General features: G+C 31.8%; 1 protein-coding gene across 2 annotated transcripts in view; it reads left to right on the forward strand.

The window, feature by feature from the left end:
• LOC111703181 (irregular chiasm C-roughest protein) overlaps positions 1 to 23,672 on the forward strand; it is a 50,550-nt gene that overhangs the window by 23,428 nt on the left and 3,450 nt on the right. Inside the window, exons 2-15 of one of the 2 annotated variants that reach the window (XM_023475057.1) lie at positions 946 to 1,067; positions 1,343 to 1,430; positions 1,964 to 2,110; positions 3,536 to 3,594; positions 5,847 to 5,959; positions 6,983 to 7,073; positions 11,837 to 11,906; positions 12,631 to 12,707; positions 14,415 to 14,493; positions 15,568 to 15,639; positions 16,896 to 17,017; positions 17,357 to 17,418; positions 18,084 to 18,228; positions 22,049 to 22,152. In XM_023475057.1, coding sequence (XP_023330825.1) covers positions 1,415 to 1,430; positions 1,964 to 2,110; positions 3,536 to 3,594; positions 5,847 to 5,959; positions 6,983 to 7,073; positions 11,837 to 11,906; positions 12,631 to 12,707; positions 14,415 to 14,493; positions 15,568 to 15,639; positions 16,896 to 17,017; positions 17,357 to 17,418; positions 18,084 to 18,228; positions 22,049 to 22,152 — 1,157 coding nt within the window. In that variant the 5' untranslated portion in view covers positions 946 to 1,067; positions 1,343 to 1,414. Of the gene's footprint in view, positions 1 to 945; positions 1,431 to 1,963; positions 2,111 to 3,535; positions 3,595 to 5,846; positions 5,960 to 6,982; positions 7,074 to 11,836; positions 11,907 to 12,630; positions 12,708 to 14,414; positions 14,494 to 15,567; positions 15,640 to 16,895; positions 17,018 to 17,356; positions 17,419 to 18,083; positions 18,229 to 22,048; positions 22,153 to 23,672 lie in introns of both variants that reach the window. The other variant, XM_023475056.1, reaches the window with a different exon arrangement.

A 23,672-nucleotide genomic window follows, 5' to 3' on the forward strand; every position in this document is an offset into this window, starting at 1 on the left:
TTTCCAGTTCAACATTTTTTTTTGATGCAGGTGTATTCTATTATGTGCAGGGGGGAACAGAGGGACTCTTTTCTCTCAAAAATCATATTTTCCTGACATCATATAATTTCCCTCAAAAATTAATTTCGAAAAAAAATCAACATATTCACCTAGAAAAACTAAATTCTGCGATAAAAAAGTTAAAAGTTGAATACAATTGGCTTACTTTGCCAGATGTTCTTCTCATTCTTTTCATTCCTTATTTTCTTTTTAGTTCAAATTATGTAAATTCAATTTCAGTTTTATTAGATAATCTTTTCCTTTCTCACTAGCTTCTGTAGCGAGGAGTTAAAACTTTATAAATCTGAGCATCTCGCAAACTGTAAACACACAGGAAAATTCATATTTTTGGTTATATTCACCACTATTTTTTTATTTATAAATAATTAAATGTCAGGATGTAAAACGTCACAATGTTTGAACCGATCGCGCGTATATTTTTTGTTCTAAAACGGTCAGAATAATTTTTTTGGAAATCCCTAATATGAAAACTTTCATAAGGTGCAATAAAAAATGGTCTAATGGAAAAGCAACATATATGAGAATTGTGAATTAAAAGGCCCCCCCTGGAAGTTCTCTTTAATATACTTTTTTCTGAATTATATGTAAAAGATTTGCAGATAATATATATGTAAACCGCTTAAAAACTTCTTCTTTAATAGAAATGCATTTCTTTTTATCTTTAATGATAAACAAAATATATATAAATATAGCATTGGTATTTTAACATCAATTATGAACGTTTGTGTTTCAATTTTAATAAAAGAAAATTTTCAAAACACTTTTTGGAAAATTCTTTTTTTTAACTGTTTTTTTTCCATACTTCAGGCATTTATTCAGTAATTTTTTTAATATCTTCATCGTTTGATATGAATTCTATAAAAGATTAACCTCTGAATGTTTCAGATTTCTGTAAGAAGGCTGTTAATGCGAATTCTGATGTGAAATGTGTGAAAGGGAAAAACTTATCAGAGTTCCTGTGAACCAGTTTTTGCCTCGAGCAAATTGAGCCTTGATTTCAGGACATAGTGAGCTATAAAACTGTCTAGCTAGCTATTTCTGTAACTAGTGAACTATCCTAAACTAGTTAGCTATAAAACTGTCTAGCTAGCTATTTTTGTAACTAGTTAACTATCCTAAACTAGTGAGCTATTAAACTGTCTAGCTAGCTATTTCTGTGACTAGTGATCTATTCTAAACTATTGAGCTATATAACTGTGTAGCTAGCTATTTCTGTGACTAGTAAACTATCCTAAACTAGTGAGCTATAAAACTGTCTAGCTAACTATTTCTGTTATTATAGTGATCTATCTAAAACCAAGAACAAGAAGATAGTAATGTCGAACATTTAGATGTGAGAATCGAAACACTAAGCATGCTACTAAAACTAGGCGAGCAATTTTATCTGTCATGTGGCCGAATTTAAAGAATTTGAGCGGCGGTTTAAATTTAAGCCGCGGTTTAGATATGGTTGGTTCCACTTAAAATTGTATCAAATGTTTCAAGATTTAAGCCGGCGCTAAATTTAAACCGGGTTTTGGCGAGGGGAGGGGGATCATTGTGAGTATATGGAACGGGAGGGGGGATCAATGTGAGTATATGGAAGGTGAGAGGGATCAATGTGAGTAGTTAAAAGGGGAGGGGGGATCAATGTGAGTATATAGAAGGGGAGGGGGGATCAATGTGAGTATTTGGAAGGTGAGAGGGATCAATGTGAGTATATGGAAGGTGAGAGGGATCAATGTGAGTATAAGAAAGGTTAGAAAGGATCAAGGTGAGAGGGGGATAAAGTTTTGTGAAATTTTAGAACCTCTAGCTTAGTTTTTTTCAACACAAGTTCAAAATTATGAACTGCAACCCCTCCCCCCCCAACCATTTCGTTGGATATCTATAATCTTTCAACTGATAAAATTGTATTTTTTAGTACTACTTTATCTTTTCCTGGGTTTGTGCCAAAGTAGGCAGGAAGTGGTGGGGGGCGACTTCCCCTCCCAGGGGGTAATCTATCCCTTGAAGGGGAGCACCAACAATCTCTACAAGGGTGAAGTCTATTCTGATCTACATTTACAAGGTAAGAAAATCTTAACCCTATCCCGATTTGTGGAATATAGATTGGGGGGGGGAGAGGTGTTTCCCCCCCTATTATTTTGCCCTTAGAGTTGAGATACGTGTCCGTACTCCAACATTTCAAGGCCTACTCATTCAGAAAAAATTTAGACCTCTAACTTTAATCGTTAGGGTGCAAGGGAGGATTTTTTAAAAAAATCAAGAAGTACGTCGGAAAATGTTTTTTAAAAATATTTTACTTGACTAATATTAACATGTGACACATGGTATTTCATCCATTTTTCAAGGCCTTTTCAAATATGTATATAAATTTGAATTTTGTGTAGCTTAATTAATATATTTTTTTTTCGCAACTATGAAGTTGAAAAGTGAATGTAAGCCATTTTTGAGTTATTTAGAAAAAACCCGGGGGAGGTGAAACACCCCCTCCCCTCCCAATTAGTGTGTCCGATTGACAAGAGTACCCAATAAAAACCTATATCTGATCAGCAATATCTTCCATGTTGATTCTGAATCAAAACATTACTTGATATACAGTTAGAATAAGAAAACTGTGGAATTGGGAGACGACATTAAAGTAATGTTAAGTGTGCTTGGATTTGCTACAACGCAAATAATTTTACTAATAGCTTTGAAATCACAATTATTGAGTGAAATGGTCTGTGTACACTGCACAATTGCTGTGCTTTATGCTAATTGCACTTCCTGAAATAAATTGTGTCTAAAGGTCGTCTTCCTAATCCACAGTTTTCTGCGTGCTCATTTCATCGATGTGAATTGGGCATACCCCTGTTATAATGGAATGTCAATTACTTACAGTGCATTTTTTACCCCTTTTTACCGCCTTATCCCCCCTTATCCCACTTTAGCCCGCCTTATCCCCCTTATCCCCCTTATCCCCCTTATCCCCCTTATCTCATACTTTTAATCAATCTTCACTTTAATTAATCAAAATTAGGCGGAGCTGGACTCCTGAATATGTCCCGAGAAGTTTTCCCAAATATTTATCTAAACAGTAAACAACTATACTTTGCTTGTCTGGGTGTCTGTTTGATAAACGTCAAAACGGCTGAATCGATCGGGTCCAAATTTGTGTGAGACCTCACATGACCCCAGTGAAGGTTTATAAAACATCAAAATTGGAGAATAAAAATTGTTGGAAAATGGTTGGTTTTTTTTTGAAAATGCGACAATTAGAAACGAAAAATCCGCCAAAATTTGAAAATTATTTTCAGAGCAGCAGCTTTAAAAGCTAAACTTGTTTACAGGAAAAAGGGGGCGCGAAGTGTCCTAAAAGCCCAGTTTCTAAACATTATTATTATTAATTTTTCTAGAATTTAAATCGAAACTGAAAAGATAACATTTATTTAGGTTATTGACTCACTTTTTTCTTTTAAATAAAGATTTTTTAAAAAATATCTTTGTTCAGAGAATCATCAGCTTCAAGTTCAGAGATTTCTACGCGAGCCCCCGGATCAAACTGCAAAGGTAATTATTGTAAAAAGATACCAGTAATAAGGTATATAGAAATAAACGATTTTCAATCAATCATCAAGCATTGAAATAATTCTAGAATTTCAAAAATGTTTCGTAAAAACTATCATAGTTACCCATTTCTACTAAGTTATAATCATAGCTTCTAATTATCATAGTAACTTTATAATCATAGTTATTATTTTGTCATACAGTGGTAGGCGATTATATTAATACAATGAAGACGACTTTGTTAATTTGTTTTTATTGTTAGCAAGCTTTTTTCGAATTACAAGTTTACAAGTAATTAAAGAGAAGCTTTTTTAATTGACAGCTTCTCTTGAATTTTATGTTTATGTGTATTCATGCTGTTTAACAGCTCGATATAAATCAAAATTAAAATCAAAAGTCGTCTTCATTGTATTGATATAATCGCCTACCACTGTAGTTACAAATTTTCATTGGTACTTTTCATAGTACTTACTCAACAATATTCATAGTTACCCAACTTCACTAGATTATAACCATAGTTACTATTTTTCATAACTAATATAATCTACGTTATCCCTTTTCAATAACTAATGATAAAAGTGTCTGTTTTTGCCCTCACTAATAATCATATAATTACGAGTTTTTACCATGTATGTTCTAGATTTGCAGAAAAGCGCCAATAATGTCAAATAAATAAAAATACTAAATTGATAAAAATTCTCATTTTTGATATATTTGTTCTTTTTATGGTTTCATTATTTAAAATATATGATTTTGTTTGGTTTTAGAACATGTATTGTTATTTTTTTCCCAAATCTCAGAAATCTACCCTCCATTCCGTCCCCCCGCACCGCCCTCCTTCCCCATCCCGTCTCATAGTCCCACCTCTGCCCTAAAGGTCCCCTCCAGTCTTCTGGTCTCCCCATCTTTCCTCCAGGAGGTCCCTCCATCTTTCCTCCAGGATCGAGGATTTGAGAATTTTTAGTCAATCCAAAAACGCCTGATTGATTGATTGATAGATCAGAGATTCTTTTGATCCCTAAGGGGAGGCTTTAATAAAAATCCCATTGCAGAAACATCTGTTAGTTATAAAAGGGATTTTTAGTCACCTCTATTGGCATTTAAAGAAAAAATTACAATTACTTAAATCTTGTTTTAATGACAACAAAATCACGGCTATATTTATCTTTCTTATTGTTCATCAAATAAAGGTCTAATGGATAAATTGAGGATCAAAATTAGGAAATTAGGAATGCTGACGATAACAACCCTCATATATATATTAATATAGCACTTGTACGACTTTAGCTTTATAATTTATGCAAATACCCTTTAATCAGTTTAAGTGGGGATTAATGACAACCATCTTAGGAAAATTAAATTCTTCCAACTAAAGAAATTGAATTTTGTTGAATTGTCAAAAAAAATGTTGAAATAAAACATTATGAAAGATTGAACTACCAATAATATTTTTTAGAAAACGCAGGTCATGAATTTACTTATCTTACAGAAATAAAATTATAAATTTGATATAGGAAGGAATGAGATATCCATGTTTTAAAGTTTTAAAAATAGATTATTTTCAAATTGTGCTTTGTGTGTAAATGAGACTCTATGATTTGTTCAAAAAAATAACGGACGAAATTGTTAGAATTAGACAATTTGACATTCACCGTCTGTCTGACAATCTAGTTTTTGCAGTAACACCTATTTTTACAACACAGCATCTGCATACCAAAAAAGTTTTTAAAAAGGTTAAAATAGTGGATTCGAAATTTGTATGCATTTAACTGATAAAATGTACACGCAAGCTAACGCTCACTCTCCGGAAAAGCGCACAAACGTTACAAAATAACTAACAATATTTATACAAATTACAATATTTGTTATTATTTCTATTTAAACACATACATTTACCATTAATAAACCCTGGTGGCTCGACACACATGAATAATTTAAATATTCCATAAAAATGAGCCAAGGTGTGACATATTCTGATATTTTGTAATTAATGAATAAATTAATGATTAAGACCTAAAGATATATTGTTTATATAGAATATACAAGTTCCAATGTTTGTTAATAAACAAACCTATCTATCTATTTATCTATCTATATATTTATCTATCTATCTATCTATCTATCTATCTATCTATCTATCTATTTATCTATCTATCTATCTATCTATCTATCTATCTATCTATCTATTTATCTATCTATCTATCTATCTATCTATCTATCTATCTATCTATCTTTCTATTAATATACCTATCTAGATTGGTGAGCAGGTGACACTGCCCTGTCGTGTAGAGAACAAGAAAGGGAAACTACAGTGGACAAGGGATGATTTTGGTCTAGGACAAGGCAGAGACCTTACAGGCTTCGACAGGTAACTAACTAACTAACTATTTTGACAGAAAAAGAGATGGACAGATAGACAGATAGACAGATAGACAGATAGACAGATAGACAGATAGACAGATAGACATATAGACAGATAGACAGATAGTAGATTAGACAGATAGAAAGAAAAAAGATATACAGAAAGACAGATAGAAAGATTAAAAAATAGAGAAAGATAGAGAAAGATAGAAAGATAGAAAGATAGGCAGATAGACAGATAGACGGATAGACAGATAGACAGATAGAAAGATAAAAGATAAACAGAAAGACAGATAGACAGATAGAAAGATAGACAGATAGACAGATAGACAGATAGACAGATAGACAGATAGACATATAGAAAGATAGACAGATAGACAGATAGACAGCTGACTGAATAAACTGTTCTTTAACTGAGATAGACCTGGTAAAATATACCCCTACAAGTTTGTTTGAAAACTTCAAAAGAATTCAGACAAAAGAAATCTGAATTTAATTTTCTTTCTGCCTAGATTCTTACTTTCCTTCGGATTGAGTAAGTGGCAGTGGGGTGGGGGGTTAGAGGTGAAGGGAGGATGCGAAGAGGTGAAGAAAATTGCAAATTAATTCCAAAACACAAGATTAAAATTTGAAATTGTCAGTTTTATGGTGAAGTTGTCAAATTACTGAGACATTAGAAAGATTCAAATTCATTTAGAAAATAAACACTTTTAACATTTTCGCAAATAATTAAATTAAAATTGATTTGCTGCCACAACCTCAAATGTTCACACCCTCGTATCTTTGTAACCTGATGGTGTAAATTGATACTTAGATTATTTGATTCAACAGAATTATATTTTGGCATATCTAACCTCATAGACATTGGGTTGCAAATATATGTACGGATTAGAAAATCAGAGTTTGTGATAAGAAATAGATTCAGGAAATGGAAACTGGCCTCATATTTCTTGTACCGGAAACAGTTTTGTCTGGACTGGACCAGAACCGGTTTTCCCTCGTGCACCGGAAAAGGATTGTTTTACTCTAGATATGAGATGACTGGGAGTGACCAGGAGGGGGATTATACACTAAATATATTTCCTGTTCAGCTCGAGGATAATGCAGTTTTTCAATGCCAGGTCATTTCTTATTTTCAAATATTTTCCCGCCAAAATGAAAACGTTCTAGATTGCCCTTTAACCCCAAAAAAGGTTGCGTGGGCTGTCCAGTCCATTTTTAGAGCAAATTAAAACTCAAGTTTAACGATGAGGTTCTTGGGAAATCGATTAGGTTTCTTGGGTAGTCAAAGTAAAGCCAAAAAATAAAAGAAGTGGGGTCGGATAGAATTTAAAATAAAATTGAAAATAATATTTGATCAAATTATCAAAAGTAAAATCTAACCATTTAAGGGGGTGACTCTCCGGAAAATTTAAACAGTGTTTAATCATAACTTAGAATTGTAGTAGAACACTGATGTTTTGCTTGTGAACTAAAAATTTTGTATTGTATTGTATTTTATAAAAATCTGAGCAAAATTGCGCGCGCGCTTTTTGGTGGGATATGTTACTTTTTCACATTTTTGCAATCTTGACACAATAAAATGAACTTGCATTTGCTTTAAGATGCTTTCAAACATGTTATCCCTAAACAGTTTTGCGCTAAAAAACCTCATATTTATTTAAAACAGAATTTTGCAGTTACAATACACAATTTTTAGTTTTCATGCAAAAAATCAACGTTCTACTACAATTCTAAGTTATGATTAAACACTGTTTAAATTTTCCGGAGAGTAATACGCCAAACTGGTTCGATTTTACTTTTGATAATTTGAACAAATATTATTTTCAATTTTATTTTAAATTCCATAACCGACCCACTTCTTTTCTTCTTTGGCTTTACTTTTTGACTACCCCCCTTTTTTGCTGGGGGCGGGGGGTCTTCGTTATTTAACCAGCTCTTGCCTCTTTAGTTAAGTTCAAGCATAGTTTGAATGTTTAAACAAAACTAATCGATTTAAAGAATAATTCAATGAAAGTATAATTAGTTATATTTCTCCTTTTGTTCCTTTTAGAACAAAATAAATAGAAGACTGTTTTATACAGGGTTAAACTACTTTACTATTAGACAACCCTTGCTTTTCCTTTGCCTTTTTATTTTGAGTCCTCCCCCTCCCTTTTTTTTTGGTTTTACCATTACAGATTACAGAACAATGGATGGAACTTTTATATTTCTTCTTTCAATCGACAATTTTCAATACACCAATTTTCGGCTTAATAAACTTACCAATCACCCTTTCTTCCTTACAGAAGCTAAGAACTTAATTAATTACTATTAACCCATTAGACCAGAGCAATTTAATTAACATGGTGAAATTAAAACTGAATTAGTTATAGCTTAATTTCAATTGATCCTCGATTTAAAGATGGCAATACTCGATTTACAACGGTACCCTTATAAGCGTTGTATGAATTAGATATCCATAATTTAGTTTCTTTAAACTGTTTATTTTCTTTTGCGGCTTCTTTACAAAAGTGACTTGCTCATTTCTTGTTTCAAAGAAGCAATGGATAAATTATCACTTATTCTACATTTTTGATCAGATCAAGGAAACCGTTTAATTCCGGCATTGCCATCTTTGCATGGAGAGGGTCACTTCGAAAATACGATTACAGTCCCTTTAAACTTGATAAACATATTATTATTAACTGACGATAAGTGTTAACCCTTCCAACCCAAAAGGAATCCATCCGAAACGAAATATGTATCCCTTTAATAAACTAAACATGTATCTCTTTAATAAACTAAACATGTATTCCTTTAATAAACTAAACATGTATCCCTTTAATAAACTAAACATATATCCCTTTAATAAACTAAACATGTATCCCTTTAATAAACTAAACATGTATATTGAACTGACGCAAACTAGGATGCATGAGGGGGTAAACCTGAAGGGAAGGAGGAGGAAGGGGGGAGGTAAACTAAAGGAGAGGATGGAGAAGGGTAAGGGAAGGGAAGAAGTAAGGGGGGCGCTATAGTGAGATAATTACAGAGAATTATAATAAAACTTAGAAATTCAGGGGTACATAGCAATTGTCACATTTTTTAGTACAAATTGTTTGCTTTGAGGTGGCGTTAAGAATTTATTTTATAATTTTAAGATTTCTATAAAGTTTCTATTTCCCCCTGATTAATAAATATATGTTTGGAACCAAGGATTTAGGGAAAAGTAATTAAAACTTTAATAACTTCGCACAATCATCTTAAAGGGAATGATTCCAATTTACAGAATAATTGTAAAAATCATTTGTTTAATGAATTTGGTCTCACTATTCTCATAATAGTGACGGTGCTTTTAATCTATATAATAAAGCTCTTCGCTCATATATATATATATTAGTTTGTATTTATGATATGTTAGCTATAGCTGGCCAAACGGCTGGACCGAATGGGCTGAAAAGTTTTTGAGGGAACTCTTCAGTACCACGGGGGTAATATAATATAGGCTTAAATAAAATAAACCTTTTTTTCGAAAATCAATTTTTTTTCAAAATTAAAATTTTTTGTGTGTTTTTCTTAAATTCCACTGGCAACGCCGGGAACTTCAGCTAGTGATATTTAAAATCTTCTGCTAGGCTATATATTTAGCTAGACCATGTACACTTACATCTGTTTACAGGGATAACCAGAAAACTCTGAAATAGGAAGGGGGACTTTATAGCAATAGCAAAAGTGAATTTAATGTTGTTACAATAGTTTTAATTGACAACTATTAAATCACTAATTAAGTGAAATGGGTCTGTTTACACTTCACAATTGCTCTATCCCATGCTTATTGGAATATTCAAAGTCATAACTTCAGTCTAAAAGTCGTCTTCATGTTTCAGAGATTTCTGGTAATCACTGTACTAACATATGACTTAGTATAAATAGTCATAATTATAGTATAGTCATAAATATGCAAATAAAAAGTTAAAAACATACCTCTAAAAATATATCTTGAAGATATTTTTTTTTTGCAAAAAATTTAAAAAAAATAAACAATGGGGGGAGGGAAATAAAATTTCAATAAATACAAAAGAGTGAAAAATGAATATACACTTTGTTATGTAGATTGTTGAGTATGTTTTTCAGTAATTAGTATTCAGCTCTAAACCCTGGGTATTTATTCATTATTATTCGACGATATGTTTTAATATACATATTATTGCACAACTAATGGTGTTTTGACATCAATAGACTCTATGTTTATAATTTAGTTCTTTATACTTCACATATAGAAACATAGAAAATACCTAAGACTTTACTAATTATTGGCAAAGTCTTTGGAAAATACAGTTAACGGTTAAAAACGAAGTATTAATTTTTTTGTAATCGATATTTTTAACTAAAATTAGGGATGGGGATTGCTTTTAGTTTCGTCTTTGATTTTTCAAAACGAAACTAACATTCTTTTTTAGAAAAATGAATTGTTAAAACTAACGAAGTGTTAGTTTTAAGCTTTTGAAAACGGAAAACGAAAGAACAAAACTAAAGTTTTAGAGCAAAACGATATTTTTTGTTAAAATTTTAATATAAAATAATTTTCTTGTTCGAAGCGAGATTTTTAGATTAAAATTTGTATTTTCCAATGCTAAATTTGTCGATTTTATTCCAAAACAATTGCTTTCTGAACTATCGTTTTCTTTCCAAAACGATAGTTTTTCCATTTTAGAAAAAGATTATTATCCGGAACGATCGTTTTGAAAAACGATTGTTTCGTTTTTACTTCTTAAAAACTATCATACCTTAGGATCACCCCATTCAAAATCAATCTTTTCTTTTTCAGATCTTTTTTCATCGTTAACAAAACGAAAAGAGCGTTTTAAAAAAGCCAAACTTGCCTATCTGTAAAACTCAAAAACATTTTATGTGTCCTAAAATATACTATTAAAAGAGAGACTAGCTGAAATTTCCGGCGCTGCTCACGGAATTTCAAAAGCACTTTTGAAAATAAATTTGATTTTTAAAAAGTCGGATTTACCCTTTGATTTCCACGAAACATTTTTGCCAACTTAGTTCAGCCGTTTTCTCATCTATAGCTAACATATATATATATATATGAACAAAGAGCTTTGAGAACCCGGTGTTGCCTAGGTTTTTATTATAATTCATAGTTATAGTTACATACTCCCGCCGTTAACCCGCGCTTGGTATTGAATTTGAAGTGTGCCTGTGGAATTTTAAAAATTTAATACTTTTTTTAGCCTATGTCACTCCCGACCCACGGGTTCCGTAATCCGTAAAAATGACCTAATTTTCTATTCTGTTCCAAAATTCTAACAAAATGTTCGGGCTTAAAACAATAAAAACTTTTTTAAAACTTTAAGATTAAAAGGGTTAAGTTTTGAAATGAATGTTTTCATGACAGCAGCTTTGCATGACATATTAATATACATAAAGCAAAAATCCAAACTTAATACCTGAATTTTATCATAAAATTATAAATTACTAAAATAAGGGATTTATTTTTAGAACGATATTTTTGCAGAAGCACTTCCTGAGAGACCGGGGGGCCTGGAAGGAACTTTTAGCCCTTTTTTATATTTGATGTTTCTGCGCTGACATATCTAAACGTTCAAGATTTGAAACTCAAAATGAGTTATCCAGCTCTGTGCAAGAACAAATTAAGGGATGGTATCCATAGTGATGTGCATATACGATACAAAAAAGATCGTTTTGTAACGCACACGTTTTTTATCGTTTTTTTATCGTTTTCCCATTTTTTACCTTTAGGATAAAGATATTGCAAAAATAAAGCAAACTGCAGTAACATAAAAAAGTTTTAAAATCTTTAAAGTTTTTTTTTTTTTAAAGAACACTATGCATCATATATTAGAATGAAAATGATGTAATGTTTTAGGTTGGGGCAGCCCGAGGAATTGCTCCAATACGATCAAGATATGCAACACTAACAGTCACGGTTCCCCCTGGTAAATATTATTTTTAGTTTTGTATTCATAAAATCTAAATTAATCATTCTTTCTTCATGTTAATGGATAATATACTGGGTGTTCCGATAAACATGAGAATTAAGAGACGAATTCAAATTGTCTTTGACTTCAGTTAGTGATATACAGCGCGCTTGCAGTGCACTGTTACACATCACTTGAGCTTTCCAAAATGTGGTCTTCTCTTTCTTTGTACCTGAAAACATTTGGAAAGATAAGATATTTAGATAATTTTAATTCAATCTAATAAATTGGACTCCGGATCTTTAAAGTTAATAATTTGGCAAGCCACATCTAAAAAATCCCAGAACTGGCTTTTTCACATTTACTTTTTAAAAAAGATTATCGCCTGCGTTCATCAAAAATGTCATTATTGGTTAAAGACGATTTAAAATTCCATGTTTATCCGAACATCCTGTATTTTGCAATTTAACTAATTGTAACTTTATTGATCAGCAGAGGAATGTTTGTTAGAATTTATCAGTTCATTTCAGATTAAACTCTGAGTTCAATTTATCTTTAAAAGTTTTAATGTTTATAACAGAATAAAAATTGTGCTAATAATGCAAGGTTGCCAAAATGCATATGATGAATCCATTTTGATGAAAGTTTCCTGATTGTACAGTCTGCACCAAACATGACAATAAAATCACAAATTTCGTTTCTCACCTGTCATGGTACACCCTGTAGTGAAATGTAAATTTAGAGCCCCCTGTTATACTGAATGGAGAAGTACTGAAGGTAACTGAGGATAGGCTTATAACAGTTGAGTGTGTTTCAAAGGTGAGTAAACTTGGTCGCCATTTTTTATTTCATTGTTCTCACAGATTTCACTGTTCAAATTGGTGCATTTCTAAAATTATAAATGTCGAAATTTTTTTCCTGCCAAAATTTTTCAATTGCGACGACCCTTAAATAAGCAAAGTATGTCTGGACTGAACAAAAAAAATGTGGCTTCAAGCCTTCAAAATAATTCAAGTTATAAAAATGTTGGGAAAAAGCCGCTAAAAACTTGAAAATCGGCAACATTTTTTCTTGTTATAATTTCAAAATGTACAAAAAAAACTCACAGAAAGATCAGCAATGAAAAGCTAAGATTATTGACAGAAAGATGCATACTTTATATGGTTTTTATATTTCTTGATATCCATGTTTATTTTATTTCTCTTCCCATCTGTTTATTCAAGACAAGAGAATTCAACACTTTATACAGTTTCTTCCGAGATTATATATTCTTTTTTATTCAACATATATCCTTCTATCCACCTATCCTTCTATCCTTCTATCCTTCTATCCTTCTATCCTTCTATCCTTCTATCCACCTATCCTTCTATCCTTCTATCCTTCTATCCTTCTATCCTTCTATAATATACTCAATAAATGAAGGTTGACTTGACAATAAGTGGGGGAAAATTTAGTTAATTTAACTGTATTCTTCAATTAGACTAATCACTATTCAGTCAATTACGGAACATTAGACATATCAAATTTCATTGACTGTCACGGTGATTTAGCACACATAATGAGAGTACAAAAACATTAAACAAGGGTTTTTAGAAACAGTTAGAGGCCAAAATTCTTAATCAAACCCTGCATCTGTTTGAATTATTATTGTACTTCTTATGAACGTTCTAAAATGAGGCCGGGTTTTTTTGTTTCTTGAAAATTAACAAACTAGATATTATAAGCTTTTATTTAAGCTCATTTTATTTTAAAACATCGTTTTTTCACCCGAAAATTAGACATGTAAAAACCTGTGTTTTAAACCAAAAGTTTTCACAAACAAATTCACCTGCAGTTGAAATATAAAGTTTAACTTATTTTCAAACACGAAATTTGCCCCCCGGCCACCCCTCCCCAAGCCCCCCCCTGGAACAAATCCTAAACTAATTTTTATTTAAACCCAAACACCACCTCCCACCCCCCTCTCATTCCAGGAGACTGAGAATACATTTAAAATTATATTTTTGAAAAGCTGGCTTTTGCTAGCAAACGATGGAAACCTAAACGATTTTTGAAATAATTTTATTTCAATTTCTTCGTTCAGGGTTATATATATCTTCTGTCAGAGTCAACGTTTGTTAAGTTTCAGTAAACTGAGAGAAAATTTAAATGTCAAGCTAGTAACCTAGAAATTTTAAAAAATGGATGAAAACGATTTCGTTTTTTACTGTATTGAAAAACGGACTTATCTTTTTGTTTCGTTTTTTCTTCTTTTTTAAATGTCAATAAGCTAAAAAAAAGTTGAACGTGCGTTCACAAACGTTATAAAATGATGTAAGAAGATATTCATAAACTTACAGCAGATTCTTTTCAAACATTTAATTCTAAAAGATTAAAATTTATTTAAAGAAATATTTACAAAAAGGAAAGTTTTTTCAACTTTATCTTTTCTTTTTTCAAAAGACCAAAACGAACAGTTTTTAGTTTCAAAAATCAAAAGCGAATTTTTTGTTTGTTTTTATAAACAATTATCCCTCCTATTTCTAGGCTGGTAAACCGGCAGCAGAGATCACGTGGTTGGACAGTGATAATATCCCAATACACCTTGATGTGGAAACCATTGTTGGTAAATATTAACATTTTTCTTAATCATTCAAAAACTGAGTTTGTTGAAATATCGGCGGAGTGTATTAAGAAAGCATCATGGCCGGAGGGCTCCCGGAGACCCCGTCATACCGGAGACCCCTACCACCACCTTGCCGGAGACCATGGCATTTTCAACGGAGACCCAAAAGTTTTCATCGGAGACCCCAAATAAAATAGTTAAAATTTTTGAAAATTTAAAATGCTCTTGATTGTATAAAATGTAAAAAAATTTATCCTATCATAAACTTTTACATTTGTATATAGTTTTATGCATTTTGTAGACAAACAGAGCAAAGATTACAACTTTATATAAATAGAAAGATATCCCGGAACAGGAGGAGTAGGGGAGAGGGGCGGGGGTTGAATATTGAGGAGACAGGAAGAGAGGGAGGGCGTAGGGTGTAAAGTCTAATAAGGAGATGAATAATAAACACGCACGATAATTTTTAAATTTTAAAAATGTTGTAGATTTCTTTGTAAATGCACAAAATAATATCCAAATCTAAAAGTTTATGATAAAATGAATTTATATAGGTTTTTATGCCATAAAAAGCAATTTACGATTTCAAAAATGTTAATTATTTATTTGTGGTCTCCGTTGACAATGTCGGAGTCTCCGGTATGGTAGTGGCTGGGGTCTCCGGTGGGACGGGGTCTCTGGTATAGCACTCCGATGATGCTGCTTTCTTCATACACTCGAAATATCGCGATATCCTTAAAAGCTTTGTCTGATCAAGTATGAATTATGATATTAATTTAATTTTGAAAACTGATTATTCTAAATTGTATTTTCTGTACAATAGTGACTTGCGTATTTCTAGTGCAGTAAAATATTTAGGAATTATCATAATCAAACACTGTGAAGCCTTGAAAATGACAATATCTTCCCTATTATTGATCAGTAACAGTTTTACTGCTATGATTCGGGCATTGCTATTTTTAAGACCTGCACTGAGATTACACTTTCCTTATCCTGGATAAGTTAATAAAAATACCTCCTTTAAAATAAAGATGATCGTTTTCTTTTTTTAATTTTGACAAATCTAATGTACAGAGGTATTAGAAGACGGTAAAAGGCAAAATACAATCTCTTTACTACGAAGAAAGGCAAGAAGATCTGACAATAAACAACCATTTGACCGTTTAAACATAACTTTTTCAAAACAAATTGTGACTTTTAAGAACTATTTGACCGTTTAAACATAACGTTTTCAAGCAAACTGTGGCTTTTAACAACCATTTGACCGTTTAAACATAACGTTTTTAAGCAAACAGTGACTTTTAACAACCATTTTACCCTTTAAACATAACGTTTTCCTAACAAATTGTGACTTTTAACAACCATTTGACTGTTTAAACCAACGTTTTCAAAACAAATTGTGACTTTTAACAACCATTTGACCGTTTAAACATAACGTTTCCAAGCAAATTTTGACTTTTAACAACCATTTCACTGTTTAAACATAACGTTTTCAAGCAAATTGTGACTTTTAACAATCATTTGACTCTTTGGACATAACGTTTTCACTTTTCTCTGCCACATTTAAAATTCAGTGATGGTGATGGACCAAACCTCTGTAAAGCAAAAAAAGTAGTTGTTAGTTCCACATTTATTGAAAATATATTTCGGTCTGGGTTGACCCTCGTCAGTTCTTGAGACTGTTTCTGTCACAAAGATAAAAAACAAACAGTATCTCTGCCACACTTTTTTGTTGGCACATGCGTTTTAAATGAAAAGACACCTCCGTCAGATTCATTATTGTTAAATTATATACCAAAGCACTTTTGAATTAGAATGGATCTCCCCGGGTGACTTCACAAAAACGATGTCCCCTGAAAACCTTCTTTAAAGTCGTAGGAAATTATACATCCATATTCCATATTGAGCCTTTAATTCATAATTATATAATAAGTTTTCTGAACAATCTATTTTTAATATAGTAACCTTTAACAACAACAAAATACTTCCAACATGTTTTCTCTTAATATCTTATTTACTTCCAGAGTAAAACTTGAATAAATGATAAAGGTATTTCTGTAATAGATATATACAAAGCTCTTCAGTTTATAGTTATCAAAGAGTAAATGGACTGCACACGATAATTCAATTGACGTTGACCATCTTTTCGCGTGGCTTGTACAATTCACAATACAGCCTTTTAAAACTTTTCTCTGACCAATAAAAATGAGAAATCCTTATTTTTCTCCCTGAATATCGATTTAGGTTTGTTGATGATTTATTCTGCAGAAAAAAATAACGACGATATCTAAAATATGGTTTCTCAGATGGTACCGTTGGGAATAGGACATGTGACAATTTATAAAGAGGGTTATTTCAAATTTCGTTCCTGATAGGTTCCAGTTACTTATTCATTCAATATTTTAGAAATTTAACATGTGAAGCACAAAACTCAGCGGAAAGTATTCCTAGTAGAGCAACAATTCAGATTCATGTAGAATATGCTCCACATGTTACTCTACAGTATCAACCACATAAACTACAGGTATATCAACTATATACTCAGTATACTCTACATTATCAACCACATAAACTTCAGGTATTTCAACCACATAAACTTGAAATTTCAAGAGTGGAAAAAGAACTTAAAAAAATTATTAAGTTAAGGATAGAGTTAGATATTTAACATATTTTTGCAATTATGCGCTTAAATTCCAACATTTATCTTACTAGATGATACATCATCCAGATTCAGGTGTATAACCAGCTTAGCTTTACTATGGTCTGTGCAGTACGTCTAGTTGCCAAAAGATCGACGGCCGTTACTTTATATATACCGGAGTTGCTAGTAGGCCATCATGTTAAATCCCAGTATATTTTTCAGGACGGGGAAACTGTTACATTTAAATGTTCTGCTGATGCGAATCCTTCAGATGTTACTTACAAGTTAGTAATCATTCTTATATAATTTTATCATTTTACTGTATACAGTGAAACCCTTAATACTGTGGAATAGTTTAACGACTGTTAGATTTTATTTATGATTTTAAATCAAATTTTTCACTTAATAATCTGTTCAAGCTGTAGTACTACAGTGATAACCAGAAAACTCTGGAATAGAAAGTCTACTTTTAGACTCAAGATATGACTTTAAATAGTCCAATGAACAGGAGGCACAGCAATTGTGCAGAACAGACTCTTTTCACTTAATAAGTGATTTAATAACTAACTATTAAGTATTAAGGCTGATTGCTTTGTAACATCAACATCGTCGACTTACTATTCTACAGTTTTCTGGTTTTCACTGTAGTAAAACTATTTTCCATGACAACATCAAATACACATAATATTGCATAAATGTCGTCCTCATCTTCAAAGCTGTGTTTTTAAAAATATTTTTTTCATTGATACTATGAAAAGTAATCATTGATGCACCATATTTATATTTTTCAAATTCGATTTTTTAGCATTCCTATCTTATTTTTTTTTGCTTACTTTTTTACTTTTTTTATTCTTAAACTTTACTATCATCGATGATGAAGATAACTAATCATGGTAACGGTATTATTATTATTACTGTTGATGATACTATTGATGATATTATTATTTAGATGGTACCTGAATAACCAAATATTAGATGGTAAGACGAGTAAAACACTAACCCTCTCTCCTCTAAACCGAACACTGCACGCGGCAATCTTGAAGTGCGCTGCGCGCAACAAAATTGGACGTTCAGAGGAAACACATACTCTTGAGGTATCACCATTCACCAGGGTGTTTTTTTTTCTTTCGTGAAGAAAAAGATAAAAATCCACCAAAATAAGATAGAAAATCATCCAGTATTTCTACAAACCAATAAACAGCGTACTTTTTAAAAAGTGTCTTTTTTAACATTTATAGTGAAGGACAAAATTTAAAACTTTTTATGTTTAGAAGTATTTATTAGATCTATGCAAATAAACATTTTTAAAATGATCTTAGTTGTCTCCCAGATTGGTCAATTAGGCTTTCCGAATCCTTCTCAAAAGTGCCTCCATTCTAGTCAACACAGCATTTTTAAGAGAAGACCACAATGTTCTAACGTCTTTTTGTAGTATTATCCATTATTTTGAAATAGTCTTACAAATGTATAGTTTTGAAGAAGTACAGAGCTGATAACTCTGGCATTGGATATGGAGATTTCTTGATCTCGATCTTTCGTTAATCTGCAGATTATTTTAATTCAATATCCGTAGTGTAATTGCACTATGAAGGGCTAACTAAAATGAAGAGATTAAGCATTGATCCTCAAATTAAAATTGCCCATACTGGATAAAGAGATCAAACAATCTAGATTTTTAGTATGCAACACATAAGTTCCCAGCACTGGACGATTTTCTAAATTTTTTTGGTGTATTTTATTTATCATTTAACAAAATGAGATAAAACACTTTCAAAAACTTTCCGTTTTATTAACTATTGTTTTTTCTCAAATATCAACAATTTAAACATTCATATTATTAATACAATTCTAATTTTAAGGGATACCTAATCTAAAGCGTTACATGCCCGATTCACAACGACATGCTTTATCCACTTATCAGATTCACAACGACATGCTGTATCCACTAATCAGATTCACAACGACATGCTTTATTCACTTATCAGATTCACAACGACATGCTGTATCCACTTATCAGATTCACAACGACATGCTTTATTCACTTATCAGATTCACAACGACATGCTTTATTCACTTATCAGATTCACAACGACATGCTTTATCCACTTATCAGATTCACAACGACATGCTTTATCCACTTATCAGATTCACAACGACATGCTGTATCCACTTATCAGATTCAAAACGACATGCTGTATCCACTTATCAGATTCACAACGACATGCTTTATCCACTTCTCAGATTCACAACGACATGCTTTATTCACCTATCAGATTCACAACGACATGCTTTATCCACTTATCAGATTCACAACGGCATGCTGTATCCACTTATCAGATTCAAAACGACATGCTGTATCCACTTATCAGATTCACAACGACATGCTTTATCCACTTCTCAGATTCACAACCACATGCTTTATCCACTTATCAGATTCAAGACGACATGCTTTATTCAATTATCAGATTCACAACGACATGCTTTATCCACTTATCGGATTCACAACGACATGCTTTATCCACTTATCAGATTCAAGACGACATCACTTATCAGATTGACAACGACATGCTGTATCCACTTATCAGATTCACAACGACATGCTTTATCTCTTTATCAGATTAACAGCGAGAAGACTTTGTCATTTTTTTTATCTTTTACTAAGTTTGCTCAGATACATTCGTCGTCGTATATATATAGCAATACATAAAGACGACTTTCAATTTTAATTTTGATTTCTAACAAGCTTTTAACAGCTTGAATACACATAAACATGTAAACAAAATAAAGATATAAAACTATCTCTTTGTTTATTTGTAAACTTGTAATTCAAAAAAAGTTTATTAACAATCAAAACTTCAATAAAAAAGTCTTCTTCACATTATTGATGTAAACGCCGACACTGGAGAGAAACTTCAATAATATCAGTTTTTAGATCAAGAGACAGAATTGTAAAAAAATTGAATTATTTTTAATTTTATTAATCTGGGATACAAACAACTCTTTAAATAAACGGATCATTTGAAAAATTTGTAAAAAGTCCCTTTTTACATGAAATAAAAAATAGGCAATAATAAGTACACTCTGGCTTTTATTAGAAATATTATGTTTTTTTTGGGGTCGGAATTTTAAAGTTCTGTTTTGTCATCATTTAAAGTATTTATTGTTTGTCTCATGGAATAAGATGGAAAGTATGATTTATTAAAGTTTTTTATCCAGACTTTGGTGGATACAGGGTGTCCATTAAATTTAGAGAATGCAAGAAGATTTACTTTGATTTTGAATTTCTATTAAATGTCACTGAGTATATGAAAGAACAGCTTTCAAATGAATGGGGTTTAACTTCGTTGGACCTTACATGTAATTGACAAAGATATTTAAAGTATTTAAATACTACCTATCATAACTCACAACACTCTCATAGTTGCATGATCGGTGCCAATACACACCCAATGAAATTTCATTTGGTGTACAGTCGCATTTTGCCTCAAGTCTGTATTTGTACTGTACTGCTTGCCCAGGCTAGTTAAAATTCAGCCCGGTACATGAAATGAACTGGAATGTACCGTGAACCTCCTGTACATGCATTTAGTTGTACTGTTCATGGTCTACCCCTGCAGAGTCGACCCAGCACGTTTTATGCAGCAACTGCAGCCGCCAGCCTGGCTAGATCACAGTGATAGTTGAATTGCCACGAACTCAAATCTTCTAATCCCTGTAGCTTAGTAAAATGAGATGTAAAACTTTGATATTTCAATTTAATCAATTTAATTAATTAATCTAACAAAACCTCATTTCTTTAATAAATCGAAATCTGAAAAAACTTCTCTAATATCTTTTTCATAATTTAAGGTTAAAATGGTAGACCAAAATTATTGAACCAAATTTTAGAACCAAATTTTAGAACCAAATTTTAGAAATACTACATAAAGTTTTTTTTTGGTGATTGTTCAGAGTTGTTTTCTTGTTTAAGGAAAAAATCACAAATAATATAAAAGAATCTCCTAATTCTCATGTTTTTAGGGATACCCTATAGATCTATATAATAAAACAAGACATTCGTATATACATTTGTTGCCTATAGCCGGCCAAACGGCTGGACGAATCGGGCTAACATTTTTGTGGACACTCATGGGAGGCCGGGGGGTCTTATAGGCTAAAAAAATAAAATTTAGTTTTTTCAAATCATTTTTTTATTTTTTTTATTAAAAAAAAAATTTCCACGGGCAACGCCAGGCCCTTCAGCTAGTTATATCTAAAATTCATGCAGTTTCAAATGCATTTTAAATACATTGTAAAGAATAGAATTATTCGTTTATCTTTTGGTTTTAAGATTACACTTTCTGTATGCACAAATGGTGAGTTATTTAAAAAAATTTTGCACCCTTAAAAGATTTTTATATGATAAGGAAAGGTATGTGTGAAATATTTAATCATACATTATGTACCGATTTTGAAATATTTGTGTAGAAATTATACACCTTTAAATATGGTATAAATAGATAATGTCCGGACTTAGAAAAACGTAATATATATGTACAAATTATGTACGGACTTTAAAATATTTAAGTACAAAAATTGTGTACATGGAGCTTAAAATATATCTACATGTACCGACAATAGAACGGACATTAAAATATCTATGTACATATTATGCAAGGAGTGGACATTGATAAGTGGACATTATGCACAGATCTAGAAATATCAATTTATGTACAGATTATGTACGGATCTTGAAATATTTCTCTAAAGTTTGCGTACGCATCTTGAAATATTCATGTACAGGCTGTGTACGGACTTTGAAATATTTATGAACGGATTATGTTCGGGTATTGATATATTTATGTACAGATCATGTACGGATCTTTAAATATTTATGTACAGATTATGTACACACCTTGAAATATTTATGTACAGGTTATGTACGGACCTAGCTGGGTGGTTGAGCCAACGGACCAGGCTGGTCAGGAGAGAGAACAGGTTCAGCTAATCTGTTTAGCGGACTCTAATCCTAATCCCAGGTAATATTTAATCCGACAACGCTTTCAAGGTTACCGATTGTATAACGGACATTGTCATCTTTGCATGGGGAGGATCACTTGAAATTTCGTCTACAGTCCCTTTAATTAGAAAAATATTGTACGGGTTAATCATTGCTTCCTAGTTGTAACTTGTAAACAGCAAAAATGACCCTATAGCAAATTTGACGCTGGCATAAATGGATCTGCGCCAAAATAACGACTTCTGTAGTGAAATGTCTGATTAAAAGTAATAAGAATAATAGTGGTTAGAAACTAAAGGTTTAGAGTTTTAAACAGAAAATGAAATTAATCCTTCTGTTAAATAAAGTTTCCCAGCTAATTTCCAGACCTGAGACCATTAATGGAAAAGGAATTAAATCTTCCGACAATACTTTGTTGTAACCTGATGGTGTAAATCTTTGATATTTCAAAATTAGACCATTTGATCTAGCATATTTCATATTTTGAAATTGCTAAGATTGTGTTGCAAAGATATAGGGATTAGAAAACAGAATTTCCCAAAGCAGTGGTTTCATCTATACAATTTGTTTTGCTCTGTGAGCAATAGTTGTAACTGCTACGGAGTGCACTGCAAACCAAGATATGTAGTGTCAACGCTCTCACAAAAAAAAACAGCAGTGGTAGAAACAAGCACATTGCATACTAAAATATTCATGCCTAGGGCTAAAAAAGGTAGAAGTGCGTTGGTGAGGTAAAACCATGCAAAGGCCAATGCGTTGCAACACTCTCAAAATTTGATACTCTCTAAACATATGCTTATTCAGTTTCAGAGTTGTCTAATGTCAGTGGGTGGTTTAACCAAAATAAAGACAACTTTAAGAACAGAAAAATGCACCCCCAACCCCCCCCACTAACCCATTTTTCCCGAAGATGTAAGGAAGAAATAAGATGAGCACAGGAATAGAGTCTCTGTCACAAACTCTGATTTTCTAATCCCTATGTTTGTGCAACCCGTCCTAGACCTTAGATATAACTTTAAATTCTGTTAAATATATCATGTAATCTGAGTTTGAAATATATCAAAGGTCTACACCATCTGCAGGTTGCAAAGATTTAGGTATTATAAAATCTAAGTTTGTTGCAGAAACTGAGTTCCTTTATTACAAGGTATAACTGGTACTGATTTGTGACTTGCCTCTCCTCTCGAGTTCTAATTATCAACAAAAACTTTAACTATTATTTCAATTTTCTTAAAGGGACTGTAAAGGAAAAATGAAAGGGGGTATAGGCTGAAAGCTAATCACTTTAGCTCTCGATCGCGACCCATGAAAGTTATATCTGATGTTATATATCTCGAGAAATTGATATACAACTGTGTTAAAATTATACGAAAATTAATGTAAATACAATTTTGTATAAAAATAGAGGGTTTAAATAGATCAAATTCAGCAACTATGCAACCAATCTAAAAACTTTAATATCCCAGAGAAAGCTAATTGTAACTTAGGTTTACTCCAATTCTAGTTTTATATTTGTTATTTCTATTTTTAATAGTTTTA

The sequence above is a fragment of the Eurytemora carolleeae genome, unplaced genomic scaffold (genome assembly GCF_000591075.1).
Source record: "Eurytemora carolleeae unplaced genomic scaffold, Eaff_2.0 scaffold487, whole genome shotgun sequence".
In the NCBI taxonomy this organism is placed as follows: Eukaryota; Metazoa; Arthropoda; class Copepoda; order Calanoida; family Temoridae; genus Eurytemora; species Eurytemora carolleeae.